Consider the following 16598-nt stretch of genomic DNA (forward strand, 5'->3'; position numbering starts at 1 on the left):
ATCATAACGGGAACCCTAACTAGCTCATCCATCTGGGTTATCTCTGCCTTTGACGAAGGTATTTTGCAACTCAGAGATAGAAGTTGCAGAAAACTGATAGTAATGCAAATAGTTCTTGATTATAAATAGATAAATTCTGTCTGGGAAGGTTCAATGGATTTCCCTCCTCCACTGTGGAAGAAGCTGCTTTGCATCTATTAAGCTGACACATTTCAACTCCCTGCTGAGTTTATATATTGTTTCCTCCATTCACGAATGTGTTAAATAAAATCTTTGCCTTGTGTTCACTGCACATTTGTTGACAGTCATGGTTTTAAGTTTCTTATTTTTTAAAAAAACCCATCTTATCCAAAATCTGAAACACCCAAACACCAAGTGTTGGCCAGGTTTTATGGAGCAACAGGAACTCTTCATTCATTGCGGGTGGGAATGCAAAAGGATCTAGCTACTTTGGGAAACAGTCTGGAGTTTCTTACAAAACTAAACACACTCTTACCCAGTGATCCAGCAATCACTCTCCTTGGTCCTTAGAGGAGTTGAAAACTTACGTCCACATGAAACCTACACAGAGATATTTACAGAAGTTTTACTCACAGTTGTTGAAACTTAGACACAACCAAAATGAACTTCAGTAAGTGAATGAATAAACAAACTGTGGTACATCTAGATGACAGAACATTATTTAGCACTAAAAAGAAATGAGCTACCAAGCCATGAAAAGACACGAAGGAACCTTAAATACATGTTAAGTGAAAGAAGCCAATCTGAAAAGGCTATGTGATTCCAACGATATGGACTATTCTGAAAAAGGGAAAAATAATAGAGACAGTATAAAGACCAGTGATTGCAAAGGGTTGGGAGGGAGATGGGATGAATAAGCAGAGCAGAGAGGATTTTTAGGACAGTAAAAAATACTCTGTATGACACCATAGTGGTGCAAACATATCATTATACATTTGTCTAAACCCACAGAATATATAACACCAGGACTGAACCCTAATGTAAACTACGGACTGATTATTACACGTCAGTGTAGGTTCCTCAGTTGTAACAAGTGTACCACGCTCACGGGCCATATTGAGAATGAGGGAGGCTATGTATATGTGAGGACAGAAGATACATAAGATATCTTTGCACCTTCCTCTCAGTTTTGCTGTAAATCTAATACCGCTCTAGTTAAAAAAAATGCAGGCTTAATAAAAAGAAAACAAAATGAAAAGCATCCTTTAACAGTATTTGGGCCAGAACATGGCACAAGGCAGGCATCGAACAAATATTCGTGAATGAATGAATGTAGACAAGTGAATGTAGTCTCTGGCATGGATGGTTCATCATGAAGGAAGGCTATGGAATATTAACACGTACTTAGCTGCTATTCCAAAGGTGAAACTGAAATGGGAAAATCCCCCCAATCCTTTAGGAGATGGTGGCAAGAAGGGGCTGCAAGGGAAGTGGAGAAACTTGTGTCAGAGGGTAGACTGCATGGACTCAACACAGAGGATGAGTCAGAGGTCACAAAGGGTGCTGGGCATGGAATAAAGCCAGAGACGAGGAATGCCAGTTAAGTCTCCTTTCCCTCTGTCATATACGGATCCCAGCACCTTTTGAAAATCTGTCCAGATATAAAATAATGGCATTCTGGCATTTTGGGCTAGAGTACACTCCCTAGTCAAATTGTGTAAAGGAAAAAAATTTGTCATCTTCCAGATCTGTGTTTCGAAGATGACATCAATGGATTTCTATAGAATGAAAGCACAGGCTTCCTGCAAATTGTCTGGATTCACAAAGCCCTGAGTCACTTTCCACCACTGAGGAAGAGCTGCCAAGTACATCATCTGTAAACATGCGTGAACGTCCAAGAGGCACTGAAAAGTCAGATCCCCGCTCTGTTTTTCTCCTGTCTTTATAGAAATACAATGGCGGATACAGAAAAGGCAGTTGAATTACTGTTTATTGTGTTTTCCCCAAAATTAACGTGGCAACTTTGAGAGTACTATAAAACTGCATCTACTTCTCCTAGACACTTTCTAAGCATATATATTATTTCTCCTTTAATTCTCATAACAATTGTTTGAAACAAGTACTATTATCTTCTACTCTTTACAAATGAGGAAACTGAAGCTGAGAGGTTAAGTAATTTGCCTGAAGTCACACCGTTCATGACTGGCAGCATCAAAATTCAAATTCAGGGCTAACTCTAAAGGTCACGGTCTTTTCTACTGTACCACCATGCCCCATAAGAGAACCCTAGGAGTGAAATTACATTAGAAAATATTAACATTTGATTAGGAGGTGGAAAAGATCAGTTATAAAATGTAATGTTAGTCCAAGGTACAGGTTGGAGGATGATGGATGGGGTGAATGCCTAGGACACTTGTTAGGTGAAAAACAGGGCCCTGACAAGAGTGAAACGAGGGAGGCACTTGTCTTGGGGCAGAGAGGAGAAGCAGGGGAGGGGGTGGGAGGTTACAGACATTATCAGTACCCAGCTGGGCTGTATTGGATAAAATGTACTTGATCAGATTGGCGAGGTTATTCACAGGGTAATGAATATGCAGGTGCACAAGCAAACACTTGCATGTAGCACACTTTTAAAAGCTCCCTTGAATCTCAAGTTTAAAAGCCTAGAGGACTAAACCAATAATGATGAGATCAATAAAGACCAGAAGAATTGACTTCCATAATTGGTACCTGCAAGTAACAGACTCTAATATTTTTTCACTGCTTGAGGACAAAACCAGAAGACACTAGAAGTAATTAGAAAAGGTTTACCATGTCTAACTGAGTATGACACAAGCATTTGCACTTGTAAGAACAACAGCCAGCATTTATAATGTACTACCGACTCAGTTCCTTGGAAGGAATGATGCTAAAGGTGAAACTCCAGTACTTTGGCCACCTCATGCGAAGAGTTGACTCATTGGAAAAGACTCTGATGCTGGGAGGAATTGGGGGCAGGAAGAGAAGGGGACGACAGAGGATGAGATGGCTGGATGGCATCACCGACTCGATGGATGTGAGTTTGAGTGAACTCCAAAAGATGGTGATGGACAGGGAGACCTGGCGTGCTGGGATTCATGGGTTTGCAGAGAGTGGGACACAACTGAGCAACTGAACTGGACTGAACTGAACTGAACCGACTCAATTAGGACTTCCCTGGTGGCTCAGACAGTAAAGTGTCTGTCTACAATGTGGGAGACCCGGGTTTGATCCGTGGGTCGGGAAGATCCCCTGAAGGAAATGGCAATCCAACCCAGTACTATTGCCTGGAAAATCCCACGGACAGAGGAGCTTGGTAGGCTACAGTCCATGGGGTTGCAAAGAGTCGGACACCACTGAGCGACTTCACTTTCACTTCACCGACTCAATGGACATTAGGTTTAAGTCAACTCTGGGAGATAGTGAAGGACAGGAAAGCCTGGTGTACTGCAGTCCATGGGGTCACAGAGTCAGACACGACTTAGCAACTGAACAACAACAACCTTCTAAGCAGAGTTAACTGATTTACATACATCAACTCCTTTAATTCTGGTAACAACTCAATATATACTGTAGAGGAATAGCAATTAGCCAAGATGGTGATGGTCAGGCTCTCTTGCCCACATCCTCTCGCTCTTCCCCCATGTTCTATAAACATGACTTGGCATGGTAGCTGGCATCATGGTGTACGTGCTTGGCCACGTGCCACCTTTGTTCTGTATACTTATATAAGCACCACTTGAAACAGCCCGGGGAACTGTCCACGTCTGCCTTCTGGCCGGGTCAGCCACTGCGAATAAAACATGCCTGCAGCTCCTACTGCTCCTTGTATTTTCTTCCAGCTTCCCTGCTCATGCCTTGTACACCTGGGTTCAGGCAAAGAGTGATTCATACACTATTATACTTTCATTCCCATTTTAGCAGATGAGGCAGATAATTAAGGACCTTATTAAAAGTCATAAAACTAGAATCCAGCATGTCTTCTTGGATTCAAAGGTTGTAGCTTAGTCATTGTACCTCATTCTGAACCCTGAACCTACTCTGAATTTTAAAAAATCACTGGATAGTAACAACAGAATATGATGGAGACTGTATGGAGTAACCACGCTCACAAAGGAGAACCTGGGTGTCCAAATTTCTGCTAAGGGAAATCCTTCTGTCCTCGTGTGATGCGAAAGTTAATACCACAAGAAATTAGACCAGGAAGCCTGCTGTCTGGGAGCTACCTGGCTAGTCACACTTCATTAAGTTGCTTGCTCGCTTTTGTCCCAAACTACTCTCTAGTTTTCAATGGGGCAATGGCCTGGAAGTGAGGGAAAGCGCGTGCAGGTGCCGCCTACGTTTGTCATTTCATCTATTCTGGAGCCTTCCAGGGAAGGGGATCCAAAGTTGTTTGCTTTGATTTAGGACGTTTGTGGGTGGCAGTCTGACTCGGAGGAAACTAGATGATTCCTGCTAAAAACAATCATTTCCAAGATCTAACTAAATACACCACAGCCCAGGGTTTTGGTTTGGTTTGGTTTGGTTTTTTTTCAGTCTAGGCAGAGATTTCAGACAATTTCCATTAAGTATCTGTCTGGGTCTCTAGCCCTACCTCCCTCAGCACTGCCATACACATCTAAGCCGAAAACGAGGACGCCTTCGCTGAGGTGGCCCAACGCGGGCGCCGGTATCACTGAGTCAGCCGAGCGCGCCTCTGGAGGAGCAGCCGGCCGAGCGACGGAAAGCCGCGCGCTCACTCCTTGACGTGAGGCATTCCTCCTCGCGTAGCCTTGGGAAGCCCCTGCGCCGCAGGCTTCCTCGTCGTAGTAGAGCCGCCCGGGCGTAGTTCCTCCGTCGCTTCCTCCTCCACCTGCCACGGCCCGGCCCTTCCCGCCCAGCCCCAACTCCACCTCCCCGGCGTTTGAAGGGCGCGCCTCCGCGGCGACGGCGCTGAGGGGGCGGTGCGGAGGGCGGGGGCGGCGCGCGCACGCGCGCAGTGGGCGGCCCCGCCCCCGCCGAGGCCCCGCCCCCGGAGCGGCGGGCGCCGCTGGCCAGTCGGGCTCCCTCAGGCAAACCGGTCTCGGCGGGGCGGGCAGCGGCGCTTCCTCCTCGGAGCTCCGCGCAGCGCCCTCCGCCTCGTCCTTCCGCCCCTGCCTGCGCAGCGCTGCGGCGAGCGGAAGGCGCGCGATGCGGCCGGCGGGAGCCGCGGCCGGCTTGGGATCGCCGGCGCGGGACCTGTCGCTGTGCGGGGAGCTGCTGCAGGCCCCGCCGCCCCTGACCTCGCCTCCGCCGCCGGCCGCGCCCTCGGGGCCGCCGCTCCCCGCTGCAGCCGGCGCGACCCTCAGCCGCCTTCCGGAGCCGCTGCTGCGGAGGCTCAGCGGGAGCTTGGACCGAGCGCCCGAGGGCCGAGGATGGAGGAGGCTGGCCGAGGTGGCGGGGAGTCGGGGGCGCCTCCGGCTCAGGTGCGGCCCCGGGACCCCGGGGGGGTGGCGGGGTCATATGGGGCGGGGGGGGGCGCCGTGGGCTGGGGCGGACGCGGCGATGGAGGGTTGGGGAGCCTCGGGGCCGCGCGGGCGGTGCAGGGGCCGCCGGTGGGAAGGGGTGGGGGAACTTGAGTTGCCTTCCAGGCGGAGAATCTGGACCCACAGAGGTTGTAGGTTGGACTCCGGTCGTCCTCTCCCTTTTCCTACTCCCCTCCTCTTGAGATGAAAGAGAGCGGGGTTAACCAAGAATACCAGGAACGGTGTCTGGGGACCATTACGTTAGGGCGGTCATTCCAGAGAACTTCAAATGCGCAGACCTAGATGAAGACCCTAGGAAAGTTAGGTAGGGTTCGTGCAGGTAAAGAGATGGCAGAGGTGAAGGGTTTGTTTGAGATGAAGGCATTCGTGAGGCTTTACGGTCGAGAGAGGATGGTGGGAAAGCCTGAAACTAAACTCCCCGTCTTCCTCCACCAAACCCATTTGATTTCACCGTGAACATTCAAGTATAAGTAAGACCGTTTTCTTGGAACTGAACTTCAGGCTCTCAAGACTCCTTTACACGCTTAAGAATTATTGAAGACCCCAAAGAGTTTTTAATGTGGGTTCTGTATGTTACATGCATACAAACATAAAGTTCAGAATTTTTTAATATTTAAAAAGAAGAATTTATTGCATGTTAACAGAAATGACATGTTTCTATGGAAAAACAAACTTTTCCAAGATGAAAAATGTTAGGAAAAGTGGCATTATTTGGCATTTTGAAAATCTCTTGAATGTCTTATCTTAATCCCAGACAACCAGCATCTTTTGTGAGGTCCTACATGCAGTCTGTCACAGATCAGGTAACACTGGACACTCCAATGTGCATTTCTGAGAAAATAAGTGAGAAAGATAACATCTCAGTAGTATTTTGAAAAATTTTGACCTTGGAGATCCTGTGAAAAGGGTCTTAGGAACTGCAGTAGGATTTCCCAGAGCACACTTGGGAAGATCACTGTTATGATTTGGGTCTGCCTTTGAATCCCTTAGCAGTTTTGTAACTTCTCTCATGACTAAACATTGCCTGTACTGTAATTATTTGTACATGTCTTTATAAACTCCTCAAGAACAGGAACCATCAGGTAAGATCCTATGTGTTACGCATAGAACCTCTCTTAGACAGTCTATAAATCTGAATTGAGAGAGGAAAATTCATGCAAAAACTCATGCAAAGTTACTTTTTTTAAGTGCCCAATTTTGGCAGAAAGTTTCAGAAGATAAAAAAGATGTCAAACATTTAGCTCCTACTCATAAGGGCTTGGGCTTCCCTGGTAGCTGAGCTGATAAAGAATCTGCCTGCAATGCAGGAGACCCTGGTTCAATTTCTGGGTCAGAAAGATGCCCTGGAGAAGAGATAGGCTACCCACTCCAGTATTCTTAGGATTCCTTTGTGGCTCAGCTAGTAAAGAATCTGCCTGCAATGCAGGAGACCTGGGTTCAATCCCTGGATTGGGAAGATCCCCTTGAGAAGGGAACAGCTGCCCACTCCTGTATTCTAGCCTGGAGAGTTTGGTGGACTGTATAGTCCATGGGGTCACAAAGGGTCAGATGCAGCTGAGTGACTTTCTCTTTCACTTTCATAAAGGCTTATGCAGTGATAGACTGTTTATTCTGAGACATTTACAAATAGCATGCTAAGTGCTATGTTGCAGGTGATAATAACACCAGGTTTTTATCTTATTAAGTGCTTGGTATACATTATATACCAGACATTGTACGATGTGTTTAACCCTCACAACAACCTTGCTTTTCAAAGAGTTGGGGGTTAAACCTGAATAATGACGATTTGGGAATATTTGGCTCTTTAAGGGGAGTAATGATGTGAGGATGGAATCAAAAAGTGGTAAATTTGCAAAATGGGGCAGATAGATGGCATACTATTTTTTTTTTTTTCCTGTTCTGGGAAGAACACTGCTTTTGGCTGTTCCAAAAAAAAAATCCAAAATATATACAGTTACTCTAGGTCTGTAGGTTTCTGAATTTCTAGACTTAAAATAAGATAAAAAGTTGTTTTTGTTTGTGTATATGTGGGATGTGGGGGCTGGCAGGGGGTCAGATTACCACATTTGTGATTGGTTAATTTGTGAAATTAACTACTACTCTAGTTAAGGAAGCCTCTAGCCTTTCATAAAGAGGGTTCTCCGAAGTGAGTACTCCTCTATTTGGCTATGAAGGACAGAGAAGAACCTCAGTAAGGCCCTGCCCTGATGAAACGACTGATCTAATCAAAAAGTGGTGCTTACCTGACATCGGGTGTTCAGTTTTCCTCCCCAAGCCTTCAGTTGCCTACATGCGTGCTAAGTTGCTCAGTCGTGTCCAACTCTTTCTGACCCTCTGGACTGTAGCCTTCCAGGCTCCTGTGTCCATGGGATTTTCCAGGCAAGAATACTGGAGTGGGTTGCCATGCCCTTCTCTAGGGGATCTTCCTGACCCAGGAAACAAACCCTTGTCTGTTATATCTCCTGCATGGCAGATGGATTCTGTACTGCTAGTGCCACCTGGGAAGCCCAGGCCTTCAGTTAAATTTTGTTACAGGCTACATAATGGTATTCACTTTGTTTGAGAACTAATGGAAAAATCAGAGGCCACTTATCTGGTAAAGGGAGGGTAGAGAGAGGACAGTTGCGCAGCCAGAGGAGACAAGCTGCAAAGGGCATGCATTTGTGGATGCTGGGGATTTCACAGTAGGAAGTCTGCTGGAGACGGATGGAGTTGGACCAGCCTTCCAGGATGGTGAAGGTTAGCTCAGAGTAGGTTAGTTGTGCTGGGGAAAGTGGAGGCCACCCTGAAGGTTGGAAAACTGGAGAACATTAAGCTCAGATACCTATTGACATCAAAAGAATTAACCTGACTTAACAAAAAGTTAGCCCTGAGAACTTGGGGAGCTGGGGAATGACAGCTTTTCTATTGGGGAATAGATGCTTTTTCTTTTTAAGACCGAAACAGTTATTTTCATTGTTGTTGTTTAGCCATTTTAAAGTTATTTTCATACCAATGGCAAAAGAGCATCTATGATTTTAATAGTAAAAAGTCCTAAAGGTATTTCTCTCTAGTGTTAAACCCAGGAACTACAGTGAGTCTAGTCCAAACGAATAGCAGTTCCCGCGAGGATGTGCAGTGCTTTCCTCAGAGTCGCTGGTTCACAGACATAGAACCCCAAAAGGTTGCCTGTTCTGTTTCTTTTCACCTTTTTTCCTCTATACAACTTGCCTCAGACCAGATAAGAATTTAATAAATAAGCCACAGATGTTCTCTCTCAACTGACCATCAGGAATGAAGAATGTTCCCAGATGGTTGTTAGTGATTCAGGATGAATCCTTGCATATAGTTCAGCTTCCCAAAACCATGTACGTATGGGCATGCCCTAAATATAAACCCAGCCCTAGTTCCAGTCCAGTGTTGACTTTTCAGAAATGCACAACATGAGCATTGTGAGTTATGTTATATTTAGGGGCAAGATGAGGACCTTGGTCCGGGAGACAGCATTTCAGATGGCTCTGAGCAACTGCTTCCAGGAGACGAGGGAAGGAGCTAGCTTATATAGAAGTTTTGCAACAAAGGGCAGGCGGTATGAACATGAAGATTATTGTAAATTAAAGACAACCAAATGTCCCAAGGTGGCACGGAGGTTAAAGCGTCTGCCTGCAATGTGGGAGACCTGGGTTCAATCCCTGGGTTGGGAAGATCCCCTGGAAAAGGAAATGGCAACCCACTCCAGTATTCTTGCCTGGAGAATCCCATGGACGGAGGAGCTTGGTGGGCTACAGTCCACGGGTCGCAAAGAGTCGGACACGACTGAGCGACTTCACTTCACTTCATGGAATTTAGCGCTTTCCTATCTATGGGAAGGCTTCCCTGGTGGCTCAGCAATAAAGAGTCCGCCTGCCAATGCAGGAGACACAGGTTTGATCCCTGGGTCAGGAAGATCCTCTGGACAAGGAAACAGCAATCCACTCTAGTATTCTTGCCAGGGAAATCCCATGGACAGAGGAGCCTGGCAGACTGTAGTCCATGGGGTCACGAAGAACCCATGACTTGACTAAACAGCTGCAGCAAGATGTACGGGAAGATGCAGGAGTCTGGATTCAGCGCAGTGATCCCTTTGGTATGCACCCCAGCTGCCCGGGACCAGTGTCCTGTGTTTTCCTCATCGTGAGCTTCCTCTCCTGCAGGCTGGTGGTCGCTAGTTGGCAAGTGTTCTTTCCTGAGTTCCCTCAGGGCTCACCAGCACACCCTCCTTGGTGACTGCATTTGCTGATGACTGTGACATCCTCTGTTTACTAATCCAGCAGGCAATATTCCATTTCTCACCACATTGACCTAATATTGAACACCCTCTGCTGTCAGTGTAGATAAGCACAGGTTCTGAGCATCTTGCCCAAGCTAGTGAATCCTGTGGGAGACATGGAACCTTCCAGCCCCCAAATGGCAGAGCTCTCAGGAGGCTCTAATGCCGTGTAAACTGCCAAGAAGGAGGGAGCTTAAAAATGGGGCTGTGGGACGTGGACCAGGGAAGGCAGTCAGCCACCGCTTATTTGCCGTAAGTATGGAAAGGGCTCTTTCAGCTACAAAATCCTGCCCCCGAGCACTTTATGACAGGTTTCCTGCCTATCTCCTCAGTCTCTGCCTCTTCATCTCTGGGTTTTGGGATGCCTGAAGGCTCAGGCATTGTGTCTCTTGATCCGCACTTCTTCACCTAGTCCCTGCCCACCTTGGTGTTATCCTTAAGTCTCATGGCTTTACAGATACATATTTAGGTTCACTGCGCTCACTTCACACCTCCAACCCGCCTCTTCGCCTTGAACTCCCAGTGTTGATCTCCCAGTGCAGATCATACGCATAGCACTCCTCTTGAATGACTGATAGGCATCTTAAATGCAGCGCATCCAAAACTCAGCACGCCCTCCGCCGTAAACCTTTCTCTTCTGCATCTCAGCGAAGGGCAGCTACAACCATCCAGGTGCTCAGGCCAAAACCTGCAATCGTTCCTGACTCTACTTCTACCTGCCTCATCCACTGGGTCAGCACGTGCCTTCTGCCAGCCCTCCAGTGTGTGTCTGGAACCCAAGGTTCTCTGTGACCACACGGGGCCAGGCCACTGTTAGCTCTCTGCACTGTTCCAGCAGCCGTCTAACTTCTCCGCCTCCTTCTTTGATCCCCACCCCAGTCTGTTCTCTTCAGAGCACGAAGAATCCTTTGAAAACATTAAATCAGGTCTCATCCTCTCTTCCTTCCCATTGGCTTCTCTGTCTCAGTAAAAACACTATTTAACTCCCGGCTAGCTCTTGAGATGGCCAAAAAGTTCGTTCACATTTTTCTGGCAGATGTTGCTGAAAAACCCCAATAATTTTTTGGCCAACCCCAAAACATCTCCCTCCCTGGCTCTGCTTTAGTCACACGTGCTTTCTTGCCCTTCCTTCAAGACTGTAGGGCCTTTGGACTTGCTCTTTGCTCAGCCTGAGATGTTTGCCTTTATCTATTCAAGTGTTTGCTTAAAACTCACATCCTCACAGAGAATGACAAATAGCATATGATATCACTTGTATGTGGAATCTAAAAAAGTATAATACGGATTAACTTATTTACAAAAAACAGAAATAGACCCACAGACAAAATAAACTTATGATTACCAAAGAAGAAAGGAGGGAAGGATAAATTAGGTTTAGGGGATTTAAATATACACTATCATACAGAAAATAGGTAATGTATAGCACAGGGAACTATATTCAGTATCTTATATTAACCTATATTAGAGGAGATGTAGAAAAAAGAAATATATATTTGTATATTTATGTATAATTGAATCACTTTGCTGTACCTCTGAAACTAACACAGTTCATTGTTAATGAACTGTATGCCCCTGGTAATCCAGTGGTTAAGACTCCAGGCTTCTAATGAAAGGGGCACAGGTTCAATCCCTGGTCAGGGAACTAAGATTCCACATGGCCCCATGTGTGGCCAAAAAACCACAACAAAAAATGAAAAGACCATACCCCAATATAAAATGAAAAGTTTTAAAGTGATTTTTAAAAGTTTTTAATTTAAATATTCAAATGAACTTATTTACAAAACAGAAATAGACTCTCAGATGTAGAAAACAGACTTCCGGTTACCGAAAGGGAAAGGAGGGAGGAGTAAGTTTGGAGTTTGGGATAAAAATATACACACTACTATATATAAAATAGATGACCAACAAGGACCTACTATATACTCAGTCTCTTACAATAACCTATAATGGAGGAGAATGTAAAAAGGAATAGATATATATTTGTATAATTCTATATAATTGAATCACTTATCTGAAACTAGTTTAGTATTTATTGTAAATCGACTATATTTCAATGGAAATTTTAAAAACAAATAACATTGATTACATTTTTCTAAAAAAGGTCACCTCAGTGAGGCATCTTCAGATCACACTGTTTAAAATCATCTCCTCCATCCGCATTAGCATTACCTGTCCCCTTGCTTTGTTTTTCTCCAGAGCACTTATGAGCAGAGGACGGATGAACACACAGACCTCTGCCCCTCTTCTCTAGAAAAATCTGGGAGGATGGGGGATGTTGTTTGCTGCTGTAGTCTCAATCCCTGGCAAAAATGACCTGTTTTAGGTGATTAATAAGTAGTTATTGAATTAATTAATAAGGATTCTAAAGTATAACTGTATCAAGAAGAGAAACAAATGACTGTAAAAGCAGTACCAAGGTTTGTACCCTGAATGGTATAGAATATGTTCTATTTGATTACATATTTTTAAAAGTAAAATATAGTTTTATTTTAAAAAGAACAAGGTAAACCAAATGTGTCAGCATTAAACAATATAAAAAGTTCATTGAAAAAAAAAGTTCAGAGGTTTCCAATTCCACCTTTCAACTAACCTTAAAGAAATTACAACTTGGTGGGTTGGTAGTACCAAATAAAAATATCTACAATTACCTGAAAAAAAATAAAGATTTTTTTTTTTTTAAGCAAAGTCTGTTTGTTTCAGTAAGAAAGCAGTGTTTTTAATTAAATCAGAAATTTCAAATTAGGGCTGGTAGAAACCACTTCAAAGCACAGCCTTACAGGAATGCAGCTAAAAAAAGGAAGGAAAGAAATATTGAGTATATATAGACCTCATCTTAACTGGTAGCTGGTGCCCATGTGGAAAAATCAGTAAAAGGAAAAGAGATAGAGAACCTTGTTTTTCTCCAATGCCTTTTGTATTGAAAGAGAAGTCGTCCTCTGCATCACTGTGATTTTTCTTCGTTTGGGTGGGGGGGAGTAAAATGGTTTTTAATTCTCTCCATATCAATATAAAGATTAATTAAAGCATCATTTGGCTGCATTTGACAAGATGACATCTTAATTTCATATATCAGATCTTGATAACCTTTATGAATCAAAAGTGTTAAACATAGAGCATCCTTGTTTTTATAAATTTCATATTAAAATTATTTGAAAAATTGGTAATTCTTATGTTGAATCCAGTACTGGTTCCTTGATTCAGGCATTACCTGGACTGGTACAAAAACACTTTACAAGATAGAGGATCGACAGGCATCTTCAGCTTTTGTTTTTGCAATCATCACAATTACCATTATTTTAGAAAAGAAAGGACACTTTGACACTTAAAAATAGGAAAGACAGTCTTAGAGTAAACGACGATCTTATTGTCCTTTTATGATTTCACCATGGAATTCAGGTTATGCCTCCAGAACTGGGAACAGTTGACTTGGAACATTATTGTTGACATTTTAACAAGAATTAATTTTTAGTTTAGTTCAGTTGCTCAGTTGTGTCCAACTCTTTGGGACCCCATGCACTGCTGCATGCCAGGCCTCCCTGTCCATCACCAACTCCCGGAGCTTGCTCAAACTCATGTCCATCAAGTCAGTGATGCCATCCAACCGTCTCATCCTCTCGTCCCCTTCTCCTCCTGCCTTCAATCTTTCCCAGCATCAGGATCTTTTCCATTGAGTCAGTTCTTCCCATCAGGTGGCCAAAGTATTGGAACTTCAGCTTCAGCATCAGGACTGACTTCCTTTAGGATTGACTGGTTTGATCTCTTTGCTGTCCAAGGGACTCTCAAGAGTCTTCAACACCACAGTTCAGAAGCATCAGTTCTTCAGCACTCAGCTCTCTTTATGGTCCAACTCTCACATCCATACATGACTACTGGAAAAACCATACCTTTGACTGGACAGACCTTTGTTGGCAAAGTAATGTCTCTACTTTTTAATATGCTGTCTAGGTTGGTCATAGCTTTCCTTCCAAGGAGTAAGCATCTTTTAATTTCATGGCTGCAGTCACCATCTGCAGTGATTTTGGAGCCCAAGAAAATAAAGTCTGTCACTGTTTCCATTGTTTCCCCATCTATTTGCCATGAAGTGATGGGACCTGATGCCATGATCTTCGTTTTCTGAATGTTGAGTTTTAAGCCAACTTTTTCACTCTCCTTTTTCACCTTCATCAAGAGGCTCTTTAGTTCTTATTTGCTTTCTATCATAAGGGTGGTATCATCTGTGTATCTGAAGTTATTGATATTTCTTCTGGCAATCTTGATTCCAGCTTGTGCTTCATCCAGCCCAGCATTTTGCATGATGTGCTCTGCATATAAGTTAAATAAGCAGGGTGACAATATACAGCCTTGACGTACTCCATTTCCTATTTGTTGTTCCATGTCCAGTTCTAACTGTCGCTTGCTGACTTGCATATGAGTTTTTCAGGAGGCAGGTTAGGCGGTTTGGTATTCCCATCTCTTTCAGAATTTTCCACAGTTGATTGTGATCCACACAGTCAAAGGCTTTGGCATAGTCAATAAAGCAGAAGTAGATGTTTTTCTGGAGCTTTCTTGCTCTTTCTTTGATCTAGCAGATATTGGCAATTTGATCTCTGGTTCCTCTGCCTTTGCTAAATCTAGCTTGAACATCTGGAAGTTCACAGTTCATGAACTGTTGAAGCCTGGCTTGGAGAACTTTGAGCATTATTTGCTAGTGTGTGAGATGAGTGCAATTGTGCCGTAGTTTGAACATTCTTTGGGATTGCCTTTCTTTGGGATTAGAATGAAAACTGACCTTTTCCAGTCCTGTGGCCACTGGCTGAGTTTTCCAAATTTGCTGGCATATTGAGTGCAGCATTTTCACAGCATCATCTTTTAGGATGTGAAATAGCTTAACAAGGATAGAGTATTAAATATACAAATTTTTAGCTAGAATACTAGTGATAGTAAGCTTTAGAGGATACCACCAGGTTACCAAAACAGTAGCTACTCAAAAAAAATTTTTTTTGAGGAAAACCTAAAACAGTTTTAGAAATAAGCATAACTGAGAAATTAACCTTAGTATTCTTTTAATATTCCCATTTTTTAATATAAAAGCTAAATTTTATTGAGTGCTTTTTTTTTACTGTTTTGCAAGTCATTTATTACATTTTAATCTTTTAGTTACAAGCTACATATTACGTCAGTCTAACCCAAAAGGAAAGCAAGCAAGAAAAAAATTATGGGCCACTGACCATGTTCCAGACCCCGTGATTCAATGACCACAATCATACTCTGAGTTATGGTGAACATCATTTTCAAATGAGCAATCTTAGACTTTCAAACCACCTGCAGTTCTCAGGCCAGTAAGTCTTGGAGGTGGGATTCAGAAGACCTGCCAGGTTAGACCTCACAGTCTCTAGAAATACCAGCTGCCCCTGCCACTTGCCTCCCAGTTTCACTGAGGGGTTGAGGATGTCACCTGTCTAGTTTGAGATTAAAATGTAAAGGAAGAATCAAATAACTGGAATCTGAAATTTGTAATTCCAGAATTACAGAGTTTTTAAACTGGAAAGGAATTTGGAGATTTTAAGTCCAAGGGCCCTTCTTTACAGAGGAAGCAAATGAAACTCACAGAGGAAAACTGATCGATTCAATTGAGCGCTTATTATTTGGCACATACTGTGCTAAGTACTTTTTACATGGATTGCCTAAATTAATTCTAACAATCCTATGAGGTAGAGTATTAGTGCTGAAGTTATTTTGGTTGGATGCATGTTTTTCTTAATGAAATAACCAACCTTATCACAGAATTATAAATCTTGGGTGACCATTATATTGTAAAAATGCTATGGCAGCCTTTTACTAAAACTGGTCAAAATGAATGTGGATTAAGAATATTTTTAGCCAAATGAAAGCTTGCTCACCTTGTCTCTGCCACAGCTGGGGTACCATGTTTATGTTTGACCCCGTCCATCCAGGGTCCCAGGCATTTCAATTATGATTAAAATTCACTCAATAGCATTTCAGTTATGAATGATTAATATGGGCCAGACAAAATTTTAGGTATTGAGGAATTAAGACATATATTGCTGCTGCTGCTAAGTTGCTTCAGTCGTGTCTGACTCTGCGACCCTATAGACGGCAGCTCACCAGGGTCCGCTGTCCCTGATATTCTCCAAGCAAGAACACTGGAGTGGGTTGCCATTTCCTTCTCCAGTGAAAGTGAAGTCACTCAGTCATGTCCGACTGGTAGCGATCCCATGGACTGCAGCCTACCAAGCTCCTCCGTCCATGAGATTTTTTAGGCAAGAGTACTGGAGTGGCTTTCCATTGCCTTCTTGGGTTGGCCAAAAAGTTTGTGTTTTTCCATAAGATGTTACAAGAGAGGGCAGCTGCTGGAAGCCCTGGGGCACAGATGAGGTGTTCTGGGTTGAGGGCCTTGCACAGAAGTTGGACCCCAAGGAGGTGAAACGGAAGATGATCAAGGATGGTGATCTCCATACAGAACTTCCTCATCTGTGTGGCCCTGCTATGAGTCACCCGTTTTATCTTAAGGAAGTTGGGCAGCATAGGAAGACTGAACATCACATATGAATGCGTGGAATGAAGAGCTTGGCTGCAGTTTCTACTCCTGTCTGCAGATGAATAGGCCCAGGAAGATGTAAGAGACTCTTTGATTGAATGGACATAAAAATTCTACTTGTTAAGAACAAGTCAACAAAAAAAAAAGAACAAGTCAATTGACTCTGGCCATGAAATTAAAAGACATTTACTCCTTGGAAGAAAAGTTATGACCAACCTAGACAGCATGTTGAAAAGCAGAGACATCACTTTGCCAACAAAGGTCCGTCTAGTCAAGGCTATGGTTTTTC

General features: G+C 43.7%; 1 protein-coding gene across 1 annotated transcript in view; it reads left to right on the forward strand.

The window, feature by feature from the left end:
* Positions 1-5148: 5148 nt before the first annotated feature.
* Positions 5149-16598, forward strand: part of MALT1 (MALT1 paracaspase) — a 63027-nt gene continuing 51577 nt past the window's right edge. The window contains exon 1 of the mRNA XM_068993671.1: positions 5149-5423. Coding sequence (XP_068849772.1) covers positions 5149-5423 — 275 coding nt within the window. The remainder of the gene's footprint in view (positions 5424-16598) is intronic.

The sequence above is a fragment of the Capricornis sumatraensis genome, chromosome 21 (assembly GCF_032405125.1).
Source record: "Capricornis sumatraensis isolate serow.1 chromosome 21, serow.2, whole genome shotgun sequence".
Classification (NCBI taxonomy): domain Eukaryota; kingdom Metazoa; phylum Chordata; class Mammalia; order Artiodactyla; family Bovidae; genus Capricornis; species Capricornis sumatraensis.